The sequence below is a fragment of the Moschus berezovskii genome, chromosome 8, assembly GCF_049115385.1.
Source record: "Moschus berezovskii isolate FMDL1 chromosome 8, NW_MosBer_1.0, whole genome shotgun sequence".
Lineage (NCBI taxonomy): Eukaryota > Metazoa > Chordata > Mammalia > Artiodactyla > Moschidae > Moschus > Moschus berezovskii.
The window spans coordinates 72,066,058-72,084,002 of NC_142467.1; the positions used below are offsets into that span (position 1 = coordinate 72,066,058).

Genomic DNA, 17,945 nt, shown 5'->3' on the forward strand with positions numbered 1-17,945 from the left:
TGCCTTTTCTAGATCCAGCTTGTACAACTGGAAGTTTTTGTTTCAAGTATTGTTGAGAAGAGGGAGTGTAGTAAAGTGTGCAATATTTGTATAAAGTAATTCAGAATTGCAAAGCTGATGCTTGCAATTGGAAGGGGGCTGAGGCATAGGCGATGGGCAGAGTTTTTCACTGTTAAATGCTCTGTACATCTGAATTTTGAGCCATATTTAAATTAATTAAACCCAAGAAAAGTTTGTCAAGCTGTAATGTGTACCTAGAACTGCTGTAGAAAACTGGGAGTTTGGCCATAAGCAAAACTGATGTAGTTCATTACCTCTATCAGCTCTGGTTTCAGAGGAGGTAGAGTGCTCAAGAGAAAATAGAGCCAGCCTTGAGGGAGAGAATGGAGTAAAGCGTGATTCTGAGAAGCTGACATTTGAAGAAAAGGGTTGAAAGGAGATGGAATGTGAAAGTGTCTTGTGAAAAGAGAGGTCCAAGTAAAGGTAAGAGCCAGTTTAAAGGCCCTGAGGTAGGAGCTTTGTGACATGTTATTGCAGGAATAATGAGGGGTCTATGCAGCAGGGGACAGTGATAGGAGATGAGGGGATGCATCTCCTATCATTTTGTATGCAGGGAATGGAGAGAAAGAATGGATAGTGCCTTTAGATGGTGTGAAGACTTCAACTTTTACTCCGAGAGAGGTGGGAGCCACAGGAGAAGTTGAGGAAAGGAGGGTCCCTATCTGACTTAACATTTTAACAGGATTGTTCCCACAGCTGGATGGAGAAGATAGGGCAGGGGAGCGACAGAAGGGGAAAGAAATGTTGTGATCATCAAATTATAGGTGACGATGCCATGGAAGAAATGAAGAGATGCTGAGGACTAGGGGTGGGTCCTGTGCATTTCCCCTCTCTTGGGGAGCCTCAGAAGACTCACCGGTTTGGGCCTGAGCACCTGGATGGACGGAGTGTAGTGGGGAAGGCTGTGGGAAGAGCAGGTGGAGGCGCAGACAGAAGTGCATTGTGGGCGTGACGAGTGTGTGACTCTCCCTTAGAATGCTTCATGTGGAGATGCCGCTCAGTGAGTTGCCTGTGGGAGCCAGGCATCCTAGGAAGAGTCGGGCTGGGGATTTCTCCGTGGAGCAGGGAGAAAGTCTTTCAAGCAAGAAAGTGGAAGAGATCACAAGCAAGTGAGCATAGACAGAAAGTCCAAGGACCAAGCAAGGGCAGGGAGAGGAAGAGGAAACAACCGCGGTGACCAATAAGCTGGTAGGAGGCCATGGAAGTGGGAGAAAAGCCAGTGAGTACAGTACCCCGGAAGGAAGAGATGGTGCCAGAAGGAGGAAACATCCGAGAAGAGAGGAGGTAAAGCCTAAGAAGCCGCCTGCCTTCACCTTTGGGTTGTGATCGCTGCGGTCACCAGTGACCTTGACAAGAGAGGTTTCTGAGGAGGCTGAGGAAGAAAATCTGCTTCGAGTGCCCTCCAGAGGGAGTGACGAGAGACGTGTGTGTGTTAGTCGCTCAGTTGTGTCCGACTCCTTGTGACTCCAGGGACCGTAATCTGCCAGACTCCTCTGTCCATGGTGTTCTCCAGGGAAGAATATTGGAGTGGGTAGCCATTCTCTTCTCCAGGGGATCTACTCGATCCAGGGATCAAACCCGAGTTTTCGAATTGCGAGCAAACTCTTTATGGTCTGAGCCACCAGAGAAGCCCCTGAAGGGAGACAGGGTGCGAGCAAATATTATTGGCAGCTCCAGAAGGGTTAGGGAGAGCTGTACAAATAAAGCTAAAGAGACAGTAGAGGATTGGGTGTTTTTTTAGGGAAGCAGGATAACAGTGAATAAAGCGTGGGGGGGATTGATTGTAAGCGTATTACTTGCATTGAACAACAAAAAACAAAAAGAATAAACGGGCAGGGGAGGACACAATCGCAAGAAAGGTAGCTATAAAAGTGGATAAAAGGCCACTCATGGGGGTGGGGGTAGGAGCAAGAGCCAGGTTCCAGACTCTAAATTTAACTTGGTACAGGGCCGGTCAAACCTGTGCTCCGGGAACCCGACACTGCGGTCGGGCGCCAGACCCTCGGGTTGTGCTGGGTCGGCCTCGGGCAGCAACTGGGAGTGGCGCCCAGGTAGGCGTGTGCTTCCACCTGTCCCGGCCCGTTTCTCACGACTGACGGAGTCAGACTTGGACAGCATAGGCTCGCGTTAGAGCTGAGACCAGGGAGAGACGGAGAGAGGGCCGCGGGACCTCAGAGGCCGCTGGCCAAGGCCGGGTATTGAGGGGGATCAGAGCGGGAACGCAAGGCACTGGCTCGCGCTTAGATCCCCTTGACCTGTGCTACTCCGCCAGCTGTCAAGACGCACCCTCCTCTGGCGTTTCTCGGCCCGGAGCACTCGGCCCTAGTCTCTGCCAGCCGGCGCCAGCCCCGCCCTTCCTTTCTCAGCGGCCTCTCGGGCGCCCGCCCCGGCCGCGCACTGTCGGGTGCGGCAACCTCCCCTGCGCCGCCGGACTTCGGTGCGCCGGGGGCGCGCATGGCGGCAGTGGGGCCGCGGACTGGCCCGGGCGCCGGGGCCGAGGCGCTGGCGCTGGCCGCAGAGCTGCAAGGAGAGGCGACCTGCTCCATCTGCCTGGAGCTCTTCCGCGAGCCAGTGTCCGTCGAGTGCGGCCACAGCTTCTGCCGCGCCTGCATCGCGCGCTGCTGGGAGCGCCCGGGGACGAGGGCCACCGCCGTGTCCCACACGCTGTCCTTCTCGCTGCCCTGCCCGCAGTGTCGCGAGCCCGCGCGGCCCAGCCAGCTGCGGCCCAACCGGCAGCTGGCCGCGGTGGCCACACTGCTGCGGCGTTTCAGCCTGCCGGCCGGCACGCCCGGAGAACGCGCGCCTCCGGAGGCGGGGGCGGCCGGCTGCGCGCAGCACGGCGAACCGCTCAAGCTCTACTGCCAGGACGACGGACGGGCCATTTGCGTGGTGTGCGACCGCGCCCGCGAGCACCGCGCTCACGCCGTGTTGCCACTGGACGAGGCTGTTCAGGAGGCTAAGGTGAGCGTCGTCCCCACCCATGCGGGTTCTCGGGACCTCCAGTCCCGGTTCTACATTCCCGCGCGCGCAGGAAGGCCCAGGTGAGCCCCTGCTTCTTTTGTCCTATCCCATGCTGCCTGGCATTAGCTTCGGGACTCAACGCGGCTCTCCCTCTGTCACCAGCCTCCCACACCCCTCGCATTTCCTTTGGGGCCCATACTGGACCAACTGCACAATACCCCACAGATTTGGCGATTTTCTGTCGGTCCCTGGCTTCTAGTGGTGCCTCCTTCACACCCCGACATCTGCTACTCCTACTAGCAACCCTTGCCACGGGCATAGCTCTGTTCAATGTTCTCTCACCTCTTGTGGCCAAGTGAGACGACCTTCCCAGGAGGTTGGGCTCAGGGGGTGAGTGGATCCAGGGTTGAGTAGAGTGCCAAGAGCCACCTGGAATTCTAAGTGCCTGCCGCCTCCCTTTCCTGCCAACTTGCTGGGGTGTGCACTAGGAGGCCTGCGGCACACTCCCCAGTCTTTCTTTGCTCTGACTCTGCTCCAGCCCTCCTACCCAGATGGCTTTCTGATGGTGGTGAGGAGAACAGAAAAGAGGACTAGGCAGACAGAGCGGCTGGAGTGCTTGCATTTCAGCCTAGATTGTGCACAGATGATCTTGAGGACCAGAGACCCTGAGGTCTTTGCAATCAGCTTGCAGTTGCCCTGCACCCTTAAGTGCAGCCTGTGTAGGCTGCATCCATCCCAGCTTCCAGAGGTAGCTTCAGTCCTTCCTCCTCCCCCTCAGTGAACAGTGCCTTCCCTTTCTTCCAGGTGGTTTCAGGAAGGCCCATGTGGGGGTTTCCAGAATCTTCTCCCCACAATGTCTTCCTTCTCACCCTCCTGCAGGAGCTTCTGGAATCCAGGCTGAAGGTCTTGAAAAAGGATTTGGAGGACTATGAGGCCTTTCGTTCCACAGAAGAGAAGGAGAGCAAGGAGCTCCTGGTGAGAATGGCAACCCCCAGGTTGGCTCCCCCTCCCCCAACCCCGAGCCCCAGGCTGACAACAGAGGGCAACCTACCGCCCTGGCTTTGAAATGTGTGCCTGTAGAACAGAGGTGGATTTTAGAAGTATCAGTTCAGTTCAGTTCAGTTGCTCAGTCGTGTCCGACTCTTTACAACCCCATGGACTGCAGCACACCAGGCCTCCCTGTCCATCACCAACTCCCAGAGTTTACCCTAACTCATCTCCATTGAGTCAGTGATAACCATCCAACCGTCTCATCCTCTGTCATGCCCTTATCCTTCTCCCCTCAATCTTTCCCAGCATCAGGGTCTTTTCAAATGAGTCAGCTCTTTGCATGAGGTGGCCAAAGTATCGGAGGTTCAGCTTCAACATCAGTCCAACCAATGAACAGTCAGGACTGATCTCCTTTAGGATGGACTGGCTGGATCTCCTTTCAGTCCAATGGACTCTCAAGAGTCTTCTCCAACACCACAGTTCAAAAGGATCAATTCTTCAGTGCTCAGCTTTCTTTATAGTCCAACTCTCACATCCATACATGACTACTGGAAAAACCATACCCTAGACTAGATGGACCTTTGTTGACAAAGTAATGTCTCTGCTTTTTAATATGCTCTCTAGGTTGGTCATAACTTTCCTCCCAAGAAGTAAGCGTCTTTTATTTTCATGGCAGCAAGCACCATCTACAGTGATTTTGGAGCCCCAAAAAATAAGGTCAGCTAGTTTCCACTGTTTCCCCATCTATTTCCCATGAAGTGATGAACTGGGTGCCATGATTTTAGTTTTCTGAATGTTGAGCTTTAAGCCAACTTTTTCACTCTCCTCTTTCACTTTCATCAAGAGGCTCTTTAGTTCTTCACTTTCTGCCATAAGGGTGGTGTCATCTGCATATCTGAGGTTATTGATATTTCTCCCAGCAATCTTGATTCCAACTTGTACTTCCTCCAGCCCAGCGTTCCTCATGATGTACTCTGAAAATAAGTTAAATAAGCAGGGTGACAATATACAGCCTTGACATACTCCTTTTCCTATTTGGAACCAGTTTGTTGTTCCATGTCCAGTTCTAACTGTTGCTTCCTGACCTGCATACAGATTTCTCAAGAGGCAGGTCAGGTGGTCTGGTATTCCCATCTCTTTCAGAATTTTCCACAGTTTGTTGTGATCCACACAGTAAAAGGCTTTGGCATAGTTAAGAAAGCAGAAACAGGTGTTTTTCTGGAACTCTCTTACTTTTTCTATTATCCAGTGGATGTTGGAAATTTGATCTCTGGTTTCTCTGCCTTTTCTAAAACCAGCTTGAACATCTGGAAGTTCACGGTTCATGTATTGTTGAAGCCTGGCTTGGAGAATTTTGAGCATTACTAGCGTGTGAGAGGAGTGCAATTATGTGGTAGTTTGAACATTCTTTGGCATTGCCTTTCTTTGTGATTGGAATGAAAACTGACCTTTTCCAGTTAGTGTGGCCACTGCTGAGTTTTCCACATTTGCTGGCATATTGAATGCAGCATTTCACAGCATCATCTTTTAGGATATGAAATAGCTCAACTGGAATTCCATCACCTCCACTAGCTTTGTTCGTAGTGATGCTTCCTAAGGCCCACTTGACTTCGCATTCCAGGATGTCTGGCTCTAGGTGAGTGATCACACTATCGTGATTATCTGGGTCATGAAGATCTTTTTTGTACAGTTCTTCTGTGTATTCTTGCCACCTGTTCTTAATATCATCTGCTTCAGTTAGGTCCATACCATTTCTGTCCTTTATTTTGCCCATCTTTGGATGAAATGTTCCCTTGGTATCTCTAATTTTCTTGAAGAGATCTCTAGTCTTTCCCATTCTATTGTTTTCCTCTATTTCTTTGCATTGATCACTGAGGAAGGCTTTCTTATCTGTCCTTGCTATTCTTTGGAACTCTGCATTCAAATGGGTATATCTTTCCTTTTCTCCTTTGCTTTTCACTTCCTGTCTTTTCACAGCTATTTGTAAGGCCTCCTCAGACAGCCATTTTGCTTTTTTTGCATTTCTTTTTCTTGGAAATATAATGGTATGCATATCATATAATGTGACCATATAATTTATTATGTAACCAGAGCTTTTGAGAGGAAAAGGGACAGCTAAAATAGTTATTTTCGAACATCTGGGTTAAACTGGAACTGTCCCAGTGAATCAGGAAGTATAGTCTCCCTAATATGACATAACACCTCAGTTAGGGTCTGTGGAACATCTTGTAATTGAATACATTAATATTCCTGTAGAGAAACATATGGACGGAAAATAAGTAGGCTTCTGTCAGTCTTAGGGCATGTTTTACCACCAAAGGAGTTATGAAAAAAACTTTTTTTCATTTTTAGAGTTTTTTAGATTTTGAAATTGAGGCTAGGAGAGAGGGGGTTGGGGGTGGAGGAGGGGATGGCAGAGCTGTTCCCCACCCAGCAGAGGGCAGGAAGTTTGGGGACTTGGGTTTTCAGCAGCTGACTATGCCAGCACCCCTGTGCCCAGAGCTTGGGGTGGTATTTTGTCTTCCTTGAAGTGAAACAGGAAAATGAAATGGAGTTCATTTTGTTTAAGGTGGGCAAATGTGGGTCCCTGTTATTTTCTATCTCGAAAATTCAGTTCCTGCTTGTTAGCGCAGGACTCTCTAGTTGTGAAGTTGGAAAATGGAGGGAGAGGAATCTGAGGACCCCTCTATCCTTAAAGGGAGGAGAGGTAGGGTGAAGGGGAGCATGTGTACAGATGCCCCAGTGTTCCTTCCTGATCCTGAACTGTATCGGGTACACTTGCATCCCGTGCACACCTCAGGCCTTCTCTTCTGAACATTCACTTCCCTCCATAAAGAAGAACTCACCCCTTCACACCTCCACCCTCTCTGCTGGAAAAAGGAATAAACGTGTGGCTCTTTGACCATTGCTGTACATCTGTGACCAGAGGGCCTTCTCCAGCTTGGGCAGCTTCATGGTCTCTGATCCTACATCCCATGGCCTTGCTTAGCACTTTCTTCTCTGTCCTACACCCACCCAATCAACCCCTCTCTGGCCCATACATCCTTTATAACTGCAAAATACCTGCTTAATGAAACAATTATTGCTGCCATGAGAACAAAGAGAAAGAACATTTTTATTTGAAAATGCTCTTACTATTTAGAGAAGTGATTCTCAACTGGTGGCAATTTTGGGCCCCAGGGAACATTTGGCAATGCCTGGAGATATTTTTGGTTGTCAACACTGAGGCAGAGGTGCTACTCGTGTTTACTGGTAGAGGCCAGGGTACTGCTTAAACATCCTGCAAAGCACAGGATAAAGCCCTCCACAACAAATAATTATCTAGCGTCAAATGTCAGTAGCGCCCAGGCTGTATTTTGGCAAATATTGTTACACATGTGTTATTTCCACTTGTGTTATTGTGTAAGAAGCTTGGACTTTGAGGTCAGACTCCCTGGATTAGAATCCTGACTTCCCGCTTCCTGGTAATTAACCTCTCTGTCTTCGTCTCCCCATTTGTAAATTGGGATGAGAGTATATCCATGCCATTGGGTGGTTGTCACCACTGAGGAAGCTGATACCTGTAAAGTGCCCCATGTTGCTGCTGCCTGTTTGCCCAACATCCTGAAGACTAGGCAGCAGTGACTGACTGAAGTCGCCTGACTTCAGAACTCACTTACAGTCTGCTCTTTAACTACTCTTTCCTCCCATAGCATTTTCAGGGAAAAGGAACTTTGACATTTGAGCCTGTCCTAGAGGAACTGGATTCTTCTCACTGGCCACGAGAGGCCCCACTTGTGATATCACACAGAGTCCCTCCTATGTGTTTGTGTAAAGAATCAGAGGATCAGGGGCAAGAGTCTGGGTCTAAAAACACAGGAGAGAAAATCCCATGAACAGTAATAATGGAAATAATAGAATATAAAGCTTGCACACAGCATATTCTCACTTAGGTCTTGTGGATATGCTGTTACCTCTGATCACTGGCATTGATTTCACTTTCTTCTTTCTTTGCTATTGTGTTCAGTCGCTAAGTCCTGTCCAACTCTTTTCGACCCCATGGACTGCAGCACAGCAGGCTTCCTTCACCATCTGCTGGAGTCCACCCAAACTCATGTCCATTGAGTCAGTGATGCTATATAACCATCTCATCCTCTGCCACCCCCTTCTCCTTTTGCCTTCAATTGTCCAATGAGTCGGCTCTTCACATCAGGTAGCCGAAGTATTGGAATTTCAGTTTTAGCATCAGTCCTTCCGATGAATATTCACGATTCATTTCTTTTAGGATTGACAGGCTTTATCTCCTTGCAGTCCAAGAATCTTTTCCATCACCACGATTCAAAAGCAACAATTATTCGGTGCTCAGCCTTCTTTATGGTTCAACTCTCACAAACATACATGACTACTGGAAAAACCATAGCTTTGACTAAACTGCTATCACTTTGTCAGCAAAGTGATGTCTCTGCTTTTTACTACACTGTCTAGGTTTGTCATAGCTTTCCTTCCAAGGAGCAAGTGTCTTTTAATTTTATGGCTGAAGTTACCATTTGCAGTGATTTTCGAGCCCAAGAAAATAAAATCTGGTTTCCACTTTCTCCCCCTCTATTTGCCATGAAGTGATGGGACCGGATGTCATGATCTTCGTTTTTTGAATGTTGAGTTTCAAGCCAGTTTTTTCGCTCTCCTCTTGCACCCTCAAGAGGCTCTTTAGATACTCTTCATTCTCTGCCATTAGAGTGGTATCAACTGCATATCTGAGTTTGATATTTCTCTCAGTAGTCTTGATTTTAGCTTGTGATTCATCCAGCCCGGCGTTTCTCATGGTATACTCTGCAAAGAAGTTAAATAAGCAGGGTGACAATATACAGCCTTGACGTGCTCCTTTCCCAATTTGGAACCAGTCTGTTGTTCCACATCCGGTTCTAACTGTTGATTCTTGACCTGTATACAGGTTTCTCATGTGGCAGGTATTCCCATCTCTTTAAGAATTTTCCACAGTTTGTTGTGATCCACACAATATTCAGCCTGGCAGCAAGAGAACCAATGTGGAGGCGTGATACAGCATCATCCTTGAAGGAAACCAGTTATTAGCAGATGGATTGCTTTGGACCTCTTCCACCCTGGAAGGGACAGTATTTTGTCTTGGCTGAAACTGACATATATTCTGAGTAAGAACTGTCTTTCTAACTGTGGAGCCTCAGTCAGCACTGCTGCTGCTGCTGCTGCTAAGTCACTTCAGTCGTGTCCAACTCTGCGTGACCCCATAGACAGAAGCCCACCAGGCTCCCTCGTCCCTGGGATTCTCCAGGCAAGAACACTGGAGTGGGTTGCCATTTCCTTCTCCAATATGTGAAAGTGAAAAGTGAAAGTGAAGTCGCTCAGCCACGTCAGACTACTAAGGGCTTATAAACTGATTCATCAACAGGATTTATGATCCTAAAGTGACTTGGGTGTCTGATTAGAGAGGGAATTTAAAAATCAGAAGTGCTTTGAGGGACTTCCCTGGCAGGTCCAGTGTTTAGAACTCCATACTTCCACTGCAAGGGCATGGGTTCAATCCCTACTCAAGGGACTAAGATCCCACATGCCATGTGGCCAAAAACACAAAAAACAAAACAAAACAAAAAACTGTGAGTAGAGTTATTTAAAATTCCAATTTTGCAATTTTGATATTCTATTAGTACATGTTTTAACACTGAATATGCTTCTTTAAATGTGAGACCTGACACCATCTCTCCATACCTTGCTTCAGCCTTGAAGCCTAACAATGACTTAGGGTACTACGTTGGCTTTTCTGTCTGACAGCCAGTGACATCGTTGGTCCACTTGAAGTTTCTGTGTCTTAAAACGAATTTTCACTAGCACCCCCAGTTCCACAAAGGTTTTGCTTCAAAGTCATACCTTAAAGTTGCCTTGCAAATCATCTATTAAATCATTGCCAAAAATGTTGAACTAAATAGAAGTGAGAAGAGTTCGACAGCATTATGTTTGAGATCTCACTGTGTGCTATAAAAGGTGCTTTCCAACTCTACAACTTTAATGTTTTCCAACTTTCCAACTCTAGTAACTTGAAACCATCTTGTGTTTGGATTTCCACAGAATAAAGATCATAAATTTGGTCACACACACAGAAAAGTGGGTTGGCTGCTGCAAAGTTGCTTTCCTTGTAGGGACTGGCATGGTTTTATCAGACAGGTTACTAATCAAACGTTGAGGAGGCCATTCCTTATAGGATGGTTTAAGATAATAGTTGAAACTGTAATTAGGTCTCAGTTTGGTGACATGATTCCATTTGGAGCCTGTTGTCTTGTTTTTAACACAAAATAAATGTGTTTGGGGACCTCAGCTTAATCTTTACAGTGACTACAGAAGGCACTGATTTATCCCTTCCACTTTTCAAAGAGGAAACTGAAGCCCTGGGTGGTTCTGGAGTGAGTTTGAAGTTGTCCTAGGTTGATGGGAGAGCCCAGGTCTAAAATGACACATGGGCACAACTGTGACAGGGGAAGGGAAAGCACATGTTCCTGCATGCTCGGAACTGTGATACTTAAACTAGAGTGTGTGCACTGTGGGTATGTGTACATGAGTCTCTGACCCCTGAGCACTGAGGGAGATGGAACCCTGTCCTGTGAGATGGCACAGAGGCTCCCATTCAAATGGAATGGGATCAATGACCCATCGATGACCACATTTTGCCTTCTTCAACTTCATTTCTCCTGAGACAGAAGCAGATGGCAGCTGAGCAAGAGAAGGTAGGGGCAGAGTTCCAGGCTCTGCGGGCTTTCCTGGTGGAGCAGGAGGGTCGGCTCTTAGGCCGCCTGGAGGAGCTGTCCCGGGAGGTGACACAGAAGCAGAATGAGAACTTGGCCCAGCTTGGGGATGAGATTGCCCAGCTCTCCAAGCTCAGCAGTCAGATACAGGAGACAACTTGCAAGCCTGATCTGGACTTTCTCCAGGTGAGTCTGGCTTGGCCAGGGGTATGAGTCATTAATTTTAAGGCAGGAGGCTTGAATTTATCCCTCCCACTTTTCAAATAAGGAAACAGCACCGAGAACAGAATTAGTTTAGTAGAATCACACAATCTGGAGCCAAAGGGTATTGAAGAGAAAAGCCCTGATTTTCCTGGGGTTAGCAATCTAAAAGGATGTGATTAAAATTTTTCCTGACCATGATCCACAATAATATATTTTACAGTGCATTATATACATATGTGTGAAAAAAGTCTCAGAAAATAACACCTGTACTACATGTGATGTACTTTGATGTTTTCTGGTCTATCATATGTCCTTCTAAAATAAATAGTCACCATCCACTAATTAAACTTCACAAGTCACAAACGGACAAATGGATCAAGAGAGGTCATTTAAGGGAATTCCCTGGTGGTTAGGACCCTTGGGCTTTCACACAGATCAGGGAAATAAGATCCCACAAGCCATGCAGTGCCCCCCTCCCCCCAAAAAATGAATGGTCATTTATTTAAAAGGCACCGGTCTAAGAATTTTTTCACCTTGTTTTATGGACATGACCAATCGACTAACACTTTATGTCCCACTGGATATGTTCCAGTGTTTCCTGGCTTATAGTCTATGGGAACTTGAATAGAATTTGTATCTTGCTGTTGTGTGAAAATTGTATAAATCTTAATTATGTTGGATTGGTTCACAATGGTTTTCAGATCTATTATATCCTTCTACTTATCTGTCTATTCATTTTATTAATTTTTGAGAGTCTGATATTTAAACTTCAACTAAAAATCTTATCTACTTAAAAAATAATTGTGATATATAGTGGAACTGTCTGTAACTGTTCTGTATTTTCCAAGTCTCTGGTAAATGTGTTATCATACTTTCATAATTTAAAAAATAAAAAAGAAGAAAAATAATAATATATGGGGAAAAAAAGCACCAATCTGAGTGACTAGTTGTTGCATGGGGGTTGCCAGTTGTCTTGAAGGTGTTAGTCACTCAGTGATGTCCAACTCTTTGCCATGGACTACAGCCATCCAGGCTCTTCTGTACAGGCAAGAATACTAGAGTGGGTTGCCATTTCCTTCTCCAGGGGATCTTCCCTACCCAGGGATCGAACCCAGGTCCCCTGGCATTTTAGGCAGATTTTTTTTAGCATCTGAGCCACTAGAGAAGCCCCATCAGTTTACTTGCTGCTACTGCTGCTAAGTCGCTTCAGTCATGTCCGACTCTGTGCGACCCCATAGACGGCAGCCCACCAGGCTCTGCCGTCCCTGGGATTCTCCAGGCAAGAACACTGGAGTGAGTTGCCATTTTCTTCTCCAATGCATGAAAGTGAAAAGTGAAACTTAAGTCGCTCAGTCATGCCCAACTCTTTGCGACCCCATGGACTGCAGCCTACCAGGCTCCTCAGTCCATGGGATTTTCCAGGCAAGAGAACTGGAGTGGGTTGTCATTGCCTTGTCCGAGTTTTCTTCAGTTCACTTCAGTTCAGTTCAGTTGCTCAGTCCTGTCCGACTCTTTGCGACCCCATGAACCACAGCACGCCAGGCCTCCCTGTCCATCACCAACTCCTGGAGTTCACTCAAACTCATGTCCATCGAGTCGGTGATGCCATCCAGCCATCTCATTCTCTGTTGTCCCCTTCTCCTCCTGCCCCAATCCCTCCCAGCATCAGAGTCTTTTTCAGTGAGTCAACTCATCGCATGAGGTGGCCAAAGTATTGGAGTTTCAGCTTTAGCATCAGTCCTTCCAATGAACACCCAGGATTGATCTCCTTTAGAATGGACTGATTGGATCTGTTAAAAGCAGAAGAAACGATGAGTCCTGGCACTTGTCTCCAGTGACGATTCTGTAATGATGGGAGCAATTGCAGAGGTGTGGGCAGGGTTGAGGGGTCTACCTTGTTGATGAGACAGGCAGTGGTCTGCCATATGAGGAAGCTGTTGCCACATGGGGCCCATGCAAGCAGTGTGTGTGTGTGGGGTAATGCATCTCCATATTGCTTATTCCTCTGGAAGCAGGGCAAGGGACCAGTTTTATTTTCTCAAAGGTGAATGCTGATTTGGTTTTCTCTCACCTTTCCTTCCAGGAATTCAAAAACACACTAAGCAGGTGAGTGGACCTAACAATACCTTGGGCCTCTCTAAGCTGGCTCTTCTCTTCTACTGTGCCTCCTCTTATCATTCCCCATCCTGACTTCTCACCTCCTGTTCCCCTCACCAAATTACCTGAGTACTTTCTAAGGCAAACATCTGCTGCCTAGCCATGGGTTTTTGGCACAGGGTCAGGCTCTTCTTTTCACCTTTCTTTACCCAAAGGACCTCGCTATTCTAATTGTCAAGCCCGGTGGGAGGGGGACAGTGGTTGTGGGCCTTCTTCAGGGTCCTTGTCCTGCAGGTGCAGCAATGTGCCTGCCCCCAAGCCAACCACAGTCTCTTCTGAGATGAAGAATAAAGTCTGGAATGCTTCCCTCAAGACCTTTGTCTTAAAGGGGCTGCTCAAGAAGTTCAAAGGTAGGGGCCTGTGTGTGGGGCTGGGCCTTGCAGTCCTGGTGTTGGTGGTTTAGGGTCCTAAGGATGTGCCTTTCCAGAAGCTGTGTGATAAAATAGGAACTAGTGTGTCTCTCAAAGCCAGATTGGTTCGGGCAGTTAGTGGTGGCTAATTTATTTAGAACCCCCACCTACCCCAGGACACAAAGCTTCAACTGAAGACAGATGGAGTCGAGGGTCATTAGGAGCAGAAAGAAGGATGAGGAAGGAGAGCTCAGCTCAGAATGGCTCCAGACAAAAGAGGGGGAAGTGGGAGAGGTAGAGTCAGACTACTGTCCCCTTTCTACCCTTGTGCGTGGCCTGGTACCTGCCTGTCATCTCGAGGTTATCTGGGGAGTGAGTGAGTCAGTGGGGCTTAAAAGTCAAGAGATGGTGTCACTGTCATTGCCAGATAGAAAGTTTCCATGTCATTCATGCACAACGTGCTCTGTTTCTTCTCTTCAGAGGATCTTCGGGGAGAGCTGGAGAAAGAGGAAAAAGGTACGATGGTTGTGACAGTGAGTACCTGTCATTTGGCCATGTGGAGATACAGTGACTGTCTCTCTGGGCTCTGTGCATGATTGGTTCCTTCTGCCCATCTACCTAAGCAACTCTGCCATCAGCTGTCCTTTCTCCCTCATCCTCATAATTCTGATTCCTTCAGGTCACAGTGGGGCCCATAGGCCTATAAAGCTATGGGTCATTCCAGAGTAGGAGTGCCCTGCACCTTGGGGTATTTAGATCTGGAAGTGCTTGTCAGTCACCTGGACAAACCTCTCTTCCCAGTTCCCACTCCCAGACAGACAGAGACCTCTTCTGGGGACAGGGGTTGTGTGCTGGGTCAGGGGTCAGACTGAAAACAGGAAGGGAAGCGGTTATTACTCTTGCAGAGTTCTGGGATGAGTGGGATCTAACCCCAGTGGGCTGGGAAAGTGGGGAGGGGAAGGCACATATCCTTGATGCTGATGACTAAGCTCAGTCATGTCTTACCTAGTAAACCAACCAATTCAACCTCCTCTGCCCAGGTCTCTGTGACAGCCCTGCGTCTCCCTCTCACTCAGGAAGGGCTAGAGTCCTTGCACTGGTCTTCACGGTCTCATGAAATCTAGCCTCACTGCATACTCTTCCCCTGGTTCACTCTGTGCAGCCACACAGGCGCTTGCTGCTCCTGGAATGCACCAGGAGCACACAGCTACCTCAGGGCCTTTGCACTGCACTGGCTGTGCCAGGGCCTGGAACACCCTTCCCCCAGACAGCCACCTAACTGGCTTTCTCATCTCTGTGGTGTCTCTGCTCATATGCACATTTTTGGTAAGGCCTTCCCTGGCCTGTCTAGTTGAAATTACAGTCTGCTCTCCTGATCCCTTTATGATTTATCGTTTCTCCTCCTCCTCCCCATAGAAAGGAAGCTGCAGGAGGGCAGGGATATTCCTCTGTGGGATTCACAGGGCCTAGAACATACCTGGAACATAGTAGTACTTACAGCAAGTGTGCATATTTTAACTTTTCATTATGGAAGGTTTCAAACATACACTAAAGTAGAGAGAAGAGCATAACAAGTATTATGTACTCATCATATACCTTCAGCAGTTATCAACTCATGACTAGTGTTTTTCATAAACATCCCTACCTACTTCTTGCCACTGGATTATTTTGAAGCAAATCATAGATAACTGTGATTTCATATATATCTCAGTATGCTGTCTCTAAAGAGACATACTTTTAAAAAAGCATAAAGAGAAAACCGTTGTTATAAAAAAAAAATTAATGATTCTTTCCAGTATCTAGTGTCCAAAATTCCCCAAGTGTCTTTTTGCTATAAAATACAGTTTAATGATACATATATGTTTTAAGTAAAATTTTACATAGTATCACAAAGGTAATACAATATCAAAGAAAACTTTATGGAAAAACGTTTCCATAAATTATGATACAAGTGTTTTAAATTGGATTTATCGATTTGTTTGAATTGAGATCTAAATCAAGCCCATAAACTGCAGTTGTGTGATTTCAACATATACTTATTTGAGGGGACAGTGGGGCAAGGGGAGCTGTGCAAGGAGCCTGCAGGGGAAGTCTCCCCACCTCCCCTAAACCACCCATTCCCCGCAGTGGAGCTGACCTTGGACCCCGACACGGCCAACCCCCGCCTCATCCTCTCTCTGGATCTTAAGAGCGTGCGCCTCGGACAAGCAGCCCAGGACCTGCCCAGCCACCCGCGCCGCTTCGACACCAACACACGAGTTCTGGCTTCCTGCGGTTTCTCCTCTGGGAGGCACCACTGGGAAGTGGAAGTGGGCTCCAAGGACGGCTGGGCCTTCGGCGTGGCCCGTGAGAGCGTGCGCCGCAAGGGTCTCACGCCCTTCACCCCGGAGGAGGGCGTCTGGGCGCTGCAGCTCAACAACGGGCAGTACTGGGCGGTGACCAGCCCTGAACGGACGCCCCTCAGCTGTGGACACCTGTCGCGCGTGCGGGTCGCCCTGGACCTGGAGGTGGGGGCTGTGTCCTTCTACGCTGCGGAGGACATGCGCCACATCTATACCTTCCGCGTCAACTTCCAAGAGCGCGTGTTCCCTCTTTTCTCTGTCTGCTCCACCGGTACCTACTTGCGAATCTGGCCTTGAGAGCCATTGCCCGGCCTCCCGGAGGGAGTAAACCAGTCAAGGGTGAACTCCTCCCAGTCTTGGCTGCCCATGGGGAGGGTTGTTGCCCTCGATGGAACCTCCTGGACTCTCTGGATCTGTCTTCCTGACTGTTGCCCCAGGCTGCCTTAGAGGGGCTTCTGCAGACCACGATATCAAAGACATGAGATTGGGCTACTGGGGAAAAGGGCTCTAAGGTTAATTGAGCAGGGGAATATATGGCCTTGGACTTCCTCCTGTCTCTTGCCTGTTGTCTCCGTGAGGATTTGGCCTAAGATGTAAGGAGGTGGAGTTGGATGAGGAGAGGAGCCCAGCTCCACCAGAGGTGCTTCCTATCACTACCCCAATTCAACAGGACCTCTAGTTCCATGGAACAAAACCAAGCTCTGGATGTGCAAGGGGCAGCTTCCTCCCAGACCGGGCAGCTTCATGATCCCTTCTGCTTTGCCTTCTTGTCAGCTGCCAGCTTTGCCTTCAGAGACCTGGATCTGGCTAGCTTGACAAAGTTGTCTACTCAGGGAGGAGCATGGTACGCCCAGCCCAAAGGAGAGTCTAGGCCAGAACTGGAAAGAGACCCTTGCTATGTACATTAGGAATAGCCCAGGACAACAGCCTATTGGCATTGCTGTCACTCAATACAGCTTAGCCTGATGAGAGTATATGTACATCCTTGGCCACAATGACAGGCCCACATTCTCACATTTGCCTAAACCCTTTCCAAATGCCAAAGTACAGTCTCCCTTGGGTAAGAAGACCAAAGTTTATGGAATTTTGAAACTCAAGGCAGCACTTATAATTTTACAGAAGCAATTAACTCCAGCATGGAAATGTGCAGGGCACAGGCATACCCCTGACAGACAGTTCCTGGAGCTTCTCAAATATATGCCAACGGCAGAAGACCCTGGTTTCAAGGTCTGCTCAGTCTGTACCCTGGACTGTGTTATTTCCTTGGCTAATTGTTCCCCAGCTTCTGTATGGCTGCATTTCTGGGAGAGTGAAGGTGGGCTATTCACTGCTTAGTATGCTCCTGGAAAGGGGGATGGAAATACAGACTGTGAGCTCATTTGTATGGTGCCTTGGCTAATTCTTAACTTCCCCAGTTTGAATTCAAGGGCAGTTGTGAGCAAAGTTTCTGCCAGACTAGGTGGGCATGTGTGTTTATGTGTGTGAGGAACGTCTGTATGTGTGTATATGTCTTAGATCTCAGGAATGGGGTGCAGGGCCATGTAAATTTTATAGAGGGCATTTATAAGTATGCATATAGGGTTTAGGTACGAACAGACCTAGGTCAGTATGGTCACATCCTATTATTGATTTGTTGTTGTAAAATATTAATATTAGCCACCCCATATTTAGGTGAAGGTCGAAGGTTTCCTTCCCCCATTACCTAGCTACCTAGCTAGATGAAAACCAGTCTCAGACCTAATTCTGTCCTGCACATATTGTTGGCATGCAGGGACAGTGACAATTAAATAGTCTGACTTACAAGCAGCTTGGAGTTTCCATGCTCTGTCCCTGAGATGCTTCAAGCACACTTTGCATACAAGGGACTGTAAGAGAGATGTTTTGGTCAGGCCAGCATGGCACTGTTCTAGAGGTAGACCCAGTGGACATAACACCAGGCAATAACAATCCAGTGTCCTATAGGCTGGGGACAGGATCATTTAAGAGTCAGCCTACAATATCATCCCAAAGGGTAAATCCTATGTTGTATAGTTCTAGAATACTGTACCCAATCCATGTATTTGAATACACTGATTTCTGCAAGGAAAATCCATTTCTAACATTCATTTACTAATTAAATTGCCTAATGTTAT

At 47.7% G+C, this 17,945-nt stretch overlaps 1 protein-coding gene across 1 annotated transcript; it reads left to right on the forward strand.

The window, feature by feature from the left end:
* The first annotated feature begins 2,138 nt into the window (after positions 1 to 2,138).
* TRIM7 (tripartite motif containing 7) lies at positions 2,139 to 17,191 on the forward strand. The gene is made up of 7 exons (XM_055429214.2): positions 2,139 to 3,021; positions 3,901 to 3,996; positions 10,716 to 10,946; positions 13,048 to 13,070; positions 13,356 to 13,471; positions 13,952 to 13,987; positions 15,599 to 17,191. Exons 1-7 carry the CDS (start codon positions 2,515 to 2,517, stop codon positions 16,108 to 16,110), a joined length of 1,521 nt encoding a protein of 506 aa, XP_055285189.1. The 5' UTR covers positions 2,139 to 2,514; the 3' UTR covers positions 16,111 to 17,191.
* The last annotated feature ends 754 nt before the right edge of the window (positions 17,192 to 17,945 follow it).